This window comes from Myotis davidii, unplaced genomic scaffold (assembly GCF_000327345.1).
Source record: "Myotis davidii unplaced genomic scaffold, ASM32734v1 scaffold328, whole genome shotgun sequence".
NCBI classification, from domain to species: Eukaryota; Metazoa; Chordata; class Mammalia; order Chiroptera; family Vespertilionidae; genus Myotis; species Myotis davidii.
This window is the reverse complement of record NW_006300373.1, coordinates 699,033-705,900: the sequence shown is the minus strand read 5'-3', so window position 1 is coordinate 705,900 and position 6,868 is coordinate 699,033. Positions and strand designations below refer to the sequence as shown.

Genomic DNA, 6,868 nt, shown 5'->3' with positions numbered 1-6,868 from the left:
AGGGGGAAGCCAGCAGCACAGCCAGGCAGCATTGGTTAGAAACGAAAGACACCGCGTCCACTTTCCAGGATGCCTCCTGGGCCCAGGAGAGACCGGGGGGCCCCTCCCCACTTCCTCTCGGGTCTCCCCACAACTCCTCTGCTCCTGGAAATCCGATTTCCTGGTTATTAAAAGCACGGCCGCGCCGGCTGCAGACTCGAAGATCTATTTTTGTCATAACTGTTTGTAACGCTTAAACCGCAACAACTTAAACACGCCATCCGAAATAATGCGTCTCCAATAAACTGAAATATTAACCAATCATACGTAATGGCCCATTCCCAACACACGGCCGCCCAGCCCGGGGTCCTCGGGGCGTCGTAGGCACGGGAAACCGTATCGACGGCCAGGCCGGCCTTCACAGGCCGCGCTGGGGATGAAAGCGCCGCGGAAAGTTCTCATTATGGCTCCCCGCATTAATTTGAGCGTTTTTATCTGTGTGTCCTATTAAGCACTTTAAGTGCTTTTTGATAATTGTGCTTTGTAGTTTTTACGGCACTTCGGCCTATTCCCAGTTCAATTTCCTCTTTTATCCGATGTTTGAAATATTGATTTCTGACAGATAAAAGCAAACCTTATAATCTCGGCCGCGCGTAATAAGTGAGTGGGACGCGGCTCCGGGACGCACCGGGGGAGCGGTCATATTTGACACCGTCTTTGTTTTATCACATTTCGTCAACAGGATTTACTCACTGCTCGCGGATATTTATGTAAAGAGCCCGGCCGCTGGCGCGGGCCGCGGGATTGCCAATTTCGGCTCCACGCTCTGCATTTAGTGAGATAAAAGGCCCGCCCCGCAGGCCCGATGATTGCAGAGGCTTAAACTGCTGTCAGCCGGCCGCGGGTAACGGTGATTTATCTCCTTCGCATCGCGCCCTGTCGTGGCCGCAAACTTCCCCTCCACGTCTGCATGGGAAACTGACAGCCCGTCAGGGTGCTGATGCCCCTCCCCCGGGCTCGCCGACCCCTGGAGCCCCCCACGCGGGGGGGACGCGGGGAGCTGGTTCTTCCTTAAGCTGGAAATGACCCGGGAGATCCTGGGTCTGTTTCCCCCAAAACGCAGCTGGTGGACGGACGACGCACAGTGGGTCCCTCAGGTTAGTGACTCCCACCAACTCACTCAGCTCAGCTGTTAGGCACGGAGCCATGTCCTGGCGCTGGGGGTTCGGAGATGAAGGAGGAAGGTCGATGCCTGCCTGTGACACTCACATTCCAGACGGATGGTTCTCACCCATCAGGGCGCTGCGGTCTCACCCTCTCAGCGACATTTTTTGTTTGTTTGTTTAAATATATGTTTATTGATTTCAGAGAGGGAGAGAGAGACATCGATGATGAGAGAGAATCATGGATCGGCTGCCTCCTGCACGCCCCACGCTGGGGATGGAGCCTGCAACCCGGGCCTGTGCCCTGACCAGGAATCGAATCCTGACCTCCTGGTTCATAGGTCGATGCTCAACCACGGAGCCACGCCGGCCAGACCTCAGGGATCCCCTTTGAAATTCCAAGCATGTCTGGTTCCAGTTCCCAGGTGACTCCTGGACCATTCATGGGGGGAGCGGGTGCCGGCAGGGGCTGTTGCAGTGGCAACAATCAATGTGTGGCAACATTGTTTACCAGGATCCCCAATCGCAGAGGTTTCCCCAAAGGAAACTGGCGTTGGTTTCTCTGGATGGTTTTTTGGGTGAAATCCTAGAACTCTGGCTCCTGGATTCCCCATTTGCAGAGCGATTCTGCATTTCCCTGGCCAAGAAAAAAAAAAAGACCGAACATGGAGAAACTCCCACTGAATTCTAAGAAAATGTGGCTCCACACCGACACATCGACTCACTACCCGCTTCCTGCTCATCTAACCGCCTTCCAATTCCCCTTCGCAATGACTGCAATCAAGTTATTACCAATCCCGCTATCAACCGCTCGCCCCGCGCGAGGGGGCAGGTGCCTGTTCCAGCGTTGGATGCTGCGTCCTAGGTTTCCATTGGCATCTAACGACTTCCGTCTTCCCAGAAACCGTCCGCAGGCGGCGGTCGCCCACCCCTGCTGGGTTCATCGCAGCGCTGCTGCGTGCAGCCTGCGTCCTGAAAACAGGCACCCCGCTGGGGTGGGGGGGCCATGGGGACGCTTCTCAGGGCGATGTCACCCCCGCGCCCACACGTCAGGATGGCGCCCCCCACCCCCACCCGGGGCACCTGCATCTGGCTCTGGTGGGTTGTGGAGGGTGCTTCCGCGACTGTGCCAAGGCTGGTGTGGGCCGCGGGCACCAGGCAGCCACAGCGTCCCGGGTCCCTCTGTAAGGATACCGGGCCGTACGTGGGCGCTTCTGACAGTGGAATATTGGCATGTTCCAAAGCCTCTTTGTTTTGGTTACTCCTGACCTTGGGATACTTTTTCCATCGATTTTTAGAGAGAGTTGAAGGGAGGGAGGGGAGGAGGGAGAGAGAGAGAGAGAGAGACATCGATGTGAGAGTGACACATGGTCGTTGCCTCCCGTACACGCCCTGACCACAGAGGTCCCCGTCCTCTCCCTCCTCCACTCTCCTTTCAAAACCCCTCCGTCCTTGCCGGCCCGACTCCCCCCTTCACTGCTGAGGGGCTGGGGCTGTTGGCGATCACACCTTCCTCACGCCAGGGCTGCTGCACGTGTCCACCCACAGTCACAATGTGTCCAGGTCTTTTAACCTCATTTTCCCATCACCACTTCACATTCTACACACCCGGGCTACAGCTATAATAGCTAACGTATCGTTTGTCTGCCCTCAACTCCGTCCTCTCAGCTCAGGGTCCACCTGAGCTCTCCGCCCTGGGCCGGGGCCTGCTCTCTCTCTCACTCTCTCTCTCTCTCTCTCTCTCTCTCTCTCTCGGTACTGAGCTGGGGCAATCGCAGGGCGCACCACATCCCACTACCATTTCTCAGGGGCCCCTCTGCTTCAGGGCCCGAAGTCCAGTGCCTGACACACCATCATTTCATACGTTTTGTCGTTTGGGGTTGGTCCAGGCTCAAGAGCAAACCTCACACCTGCTGCTCCATCTCAGCTGGAAGCGGAAGGTCCTAGGCCTGTCCCTCCGCCGTTGCCCTGCTGTCTGTGGACCTTGAGCCTCGGCCCTATCGGCCGCCTGACCACCTCGCCTCTGGGGACACCAGTTCCGTTATTCGTCTTCTCCGTTCCCGCAGGTCAAGCCGCCACGGCTGCCCTCCTGACCTTGCGAGTCATTATGATCATCGCCGCCCCCGGCCTCCGATACCGCAGGCACCCACCACCCCAGGGCTGTTAGCAAGCCCCGGTCTGCGGCCACCTCTCCTACCAGCAACCTTTTTTTTCCTTTCCTGTTTTATTAAATATATTTTTATTGATTTCAGAGGGAGAGGGAGAGGGAGAAGGAGATAGAAGCATCAATGATGAGAAAGAGTCATGGACCGGCTGCCTCCTGCACGCCCCCCACTGGGGATGGAGCCCGCAACCAGGGCATGTGCCCTGACCGGGAATCGAATCCGGGACTCTTCAGTGTGCAGGCTGACACTCTATCCACTGAGCCAACCAGGCATGCTCTCCTACCTGCACCCTTGGTCTGCAGAGGAGTGTCCACTGAGTTTCTCAGTGAGCGGGTGCCCCTCCCTCACCAGTGTGTCCCAAGGTCATTGATGACTGGGGGACCCCCTGGACCTCCCCCCCCCCCAGTGAGACATGGGCCTTCAGGCCCCGGACAATAGTGCGAGTCCCTTTCCCGCCTCTGCCAGCTCCCAGGGCCGCTCAGGCGTCTGCTCCCCCTCCGACCGGCCATGGCTTCCTCCCGGCTCCTAAAAGCCCCCCTGGCTGTGCGCTTGCCCCCCTCTCCTGGGGAGTTTCCCTGGGCGTTAAATCCTGTGCCCGATTCAATGGATTCTTGCTTATTCCAGCTTATGTCCTGGCTCCCTGATGAAACACTCGAGAAGGCCTCTCTCAGGGTCCCCTTCCGACTCCCGCCAGCAGACGCTTGCTCGCTCATGCAGCTCCCCGGATGCAATCTCGCTCCTCGCTTGTGGGCCCAGCATGTCCCCAGCAGGTTTATGCGGGGATGGCGTTAATATATTTACACAGAAATCAATCAGGCACAATAGAGGCGCAGGAATCCCACGTGGACAGATGGCTTAATTTTCACGAATGAACACACCCAGCCATCCCGCACCCGGATCAAAAACTACGCCCAGCCAGCGTGGCTCAGTGGTTGAGTGTCGACCTATGAACCAGGAGGTCACGGTCCAATTCCTGGTCAGGGCACAGGACCGGGTTGTGGGCTCGATCCTCAGTGTGGGGGGCGTGCAGGAGGCAGCCGATCCCTGATTTTCTCTCATCAATGATGTTTCTCTCTCTCGCTCCCTCTCCCTTCCTCTCTCTGAAATCAATAAAAATATATTTTTAAAAAAGAAAAAGGAATGAGTTCAGGAAACACAGGAGGGTGGGGAAGTGAGAGGGCCTGGGAGGGAGCCACCACGGGTCCACTGGTGAGCGGGTTACTGCTGTGGGCGCCGGGCTCAGCGCCACGGAGGACGGCATCATCCTCACAGCTTGCCCCACCGGAGGGCAGGAGGCCGGGTGCTCATCCACCACCTCCTACCTGTCCTAGGCTCAGATTGCTCAACCACAACACCGGGACCCCTGGCCCCTGGCCCCTGAGCAGATCCAGCAAAACATCGTAACGCGTATGTGATCAGGGGGAGCGATACTCCGTGTCAAACAACACGGGCTAAAAATTCACAGCGCGTGTTAGAATAAAGGCTCAGAGTTCTAGCTGTTATAGCTCAGCGGATAGAGCATCAGCCTGTGGACTGAAGGGTCCCAGGTTCGATTCCAATCAAGGGCACAGGCCCAGGTTGCAGGCTTGATCCCCAGTGTGGGGCGTGCAGGAGGCAGCTGATCAGTGATTCCCTCTCCTCATGGATGTTTCTATCTCTCTCTCCCTCTCCCTTCCTCTCTGAAATCAATAAATATATATATATTTTTAAAAAAGAATACAGACTCAGAGAGCACATGCCATGTGTCATTTTACTGCACAGAGCGCCTGCCCTGCTAGGAGAGACACGGCTGTTAATAACCTTCCACGGTGGATGGTCTCACTCCCCGTCTGACAAGGACAGAAAAAGCTGAGGCAAAGCCAGGGAAGTAAGTCAGAGGGGTCCGGGTACCCCGATTTCGGGCCAGGGGGCCAGTGTGGGCCAGAGCCTGCTCTCCGCGGGGGCCAGGCTCCCAGGTCCTGAATGAAAATGTATCGGCCTGTGAGTCCCCGTGATCGGCTGCTCCCAGCCAAGGCCTCTCCTCTCCATCCATCCCGCCTCCCCCACCCTGGGCCCCTGACCCCACGGGAGCTGCGACTCTTTTGAGGAAGCTAGAAATCACTCTATCCCCCACCACTACCACCACCACTAATTTGCCAACAGGCTCAGCCATCAGTCCAGTGGGCCAGGACGCAGCGCTATAATTATAGGAAAGCCGGGGTCGGCGACCTCCTGATTGAATATCTTGTCTCTTTTGTCCCTCCCTCCCTCCGCCTCGCCCGTGGGACAGCACTGCGGGCGTCTCCGCGGCCCGGATGGGGTGGTATTGGAAACTAGTGAGGCGTGGCCCCATGGAGGTGTTCATAGCTTGGCAATAATTTACCCATTTTCATTTTGTTTGATTTCATTAACACCTGGGTCTCCGGGGAGAGGCCGGTGGGGAAGGGGGAACAAAACAAATGATTTCCGTCGAGATGGAGTGTTTCTCCCCGCCCGGCCTTGCCATACGGAGGGAGCCTGAGATGCCAGGAGTGCCGTCCAGCTGGGCCTCGGGGGTGGGGGCGGAGGGAGGCCTCTCCTTCGAGGCAGCTGCACTGGGGAGTCGTTCCCTTGACGTCCCTCGGTCCCCAGGGCCCCCCTCCGGGGTTCGCTCCCTTGGCACCACGCATGTGCCCACACTGGTCCTTGTTTCTCAAAGAGCCAGTCTCACCTGCTGAGTGGAACAAGGTCCCTGGCCGTGTTGCTCAGTGGTTAAGGACACGGAGACCCAGAACTAAATTCTAATCCTGGCTCTGCCTCCTGTTTGATTAGTGGTCTTGAACATGGAGCTTGAGCCCGGCCAGCGGGGCTCAGTGGTTGAGCATCGACCTATGAACCCCGAGGTCACGGTTCGATGTTTTTCTCTCTCTTCCCCTCTCCCTTTCTCTGAAATCAATTAATATATATTAAAAAAAATAACAAACCTCTGAGTTCCATCTACACCCTGGGAGACCCACCTCCAGCCATCCTCACCCCCTGCCTTGGCACTGGTGACACCCCCCCGCCCCCCAGCCAGCCCAGGGCCATCACGGAGCCATTGAGAAGTCAGCAGGCACTGGGCTTTCTCAGCAAAGCCACCCCCCCTCTGCCCTCACCCCTCCTTCCCGTCTCTTCACTGACTCCACGCTCACTCCCCCTCAGGGCCTGGGCACCAGCTCCTCTCCTGCCCAATCTCTCTGGGCTTGGCTCCCGCTCCCCACCACCTGCCCACCGAGGCCTCCTCCGCCCGTCCCATCTGATTCGAATCCCGCCCGGCCTCTCCATCACGGACGCTGCTCCAGGATTCCGCGGCCCTGAAATTCCCTGTTCGTGTCTGTCTCCCTCACCAAAGACAACTGTGTCTCTAGTGCCTCAGTTTTCCTATCTGTAAAGTGGGCATCATTTTACTTCTCAGGTAAAATTGGGATAATCAAAGGAGTTAACATATGCGGACCGCTCAGAGCGTGCGTGGCCCCACAGTGAGCACCGTGGAAGTGACGGCTTTTGTCATTTACAATAGTATCGCTCACTGCTCTGTTCCCAGAGCCTGGACAGGCAGCCACT

General features: G+C 57.3%; 1 protein-coding gene across 1 annotated transcript in view; it reads left to right on the top strand.

The window, feature by feature from the left end:
• SALL1 (spalt-like transcription factor 1) overlaps window positions 1–3,309 on the top strand; it is a 189,243-nt gene extending 185,934 nt beyond the window's left edge. The window contains 1 exon segment of the mRNA XM_006777065.2: window positions 3,209–3,309. Within this exon segment, the coding sequence (XP_006777128.2) occupies window positions 3,209–3,309 (101 nt within the window).
• Window positions 3,310–6,868: the final 3,559 nt, after the last annotated feature.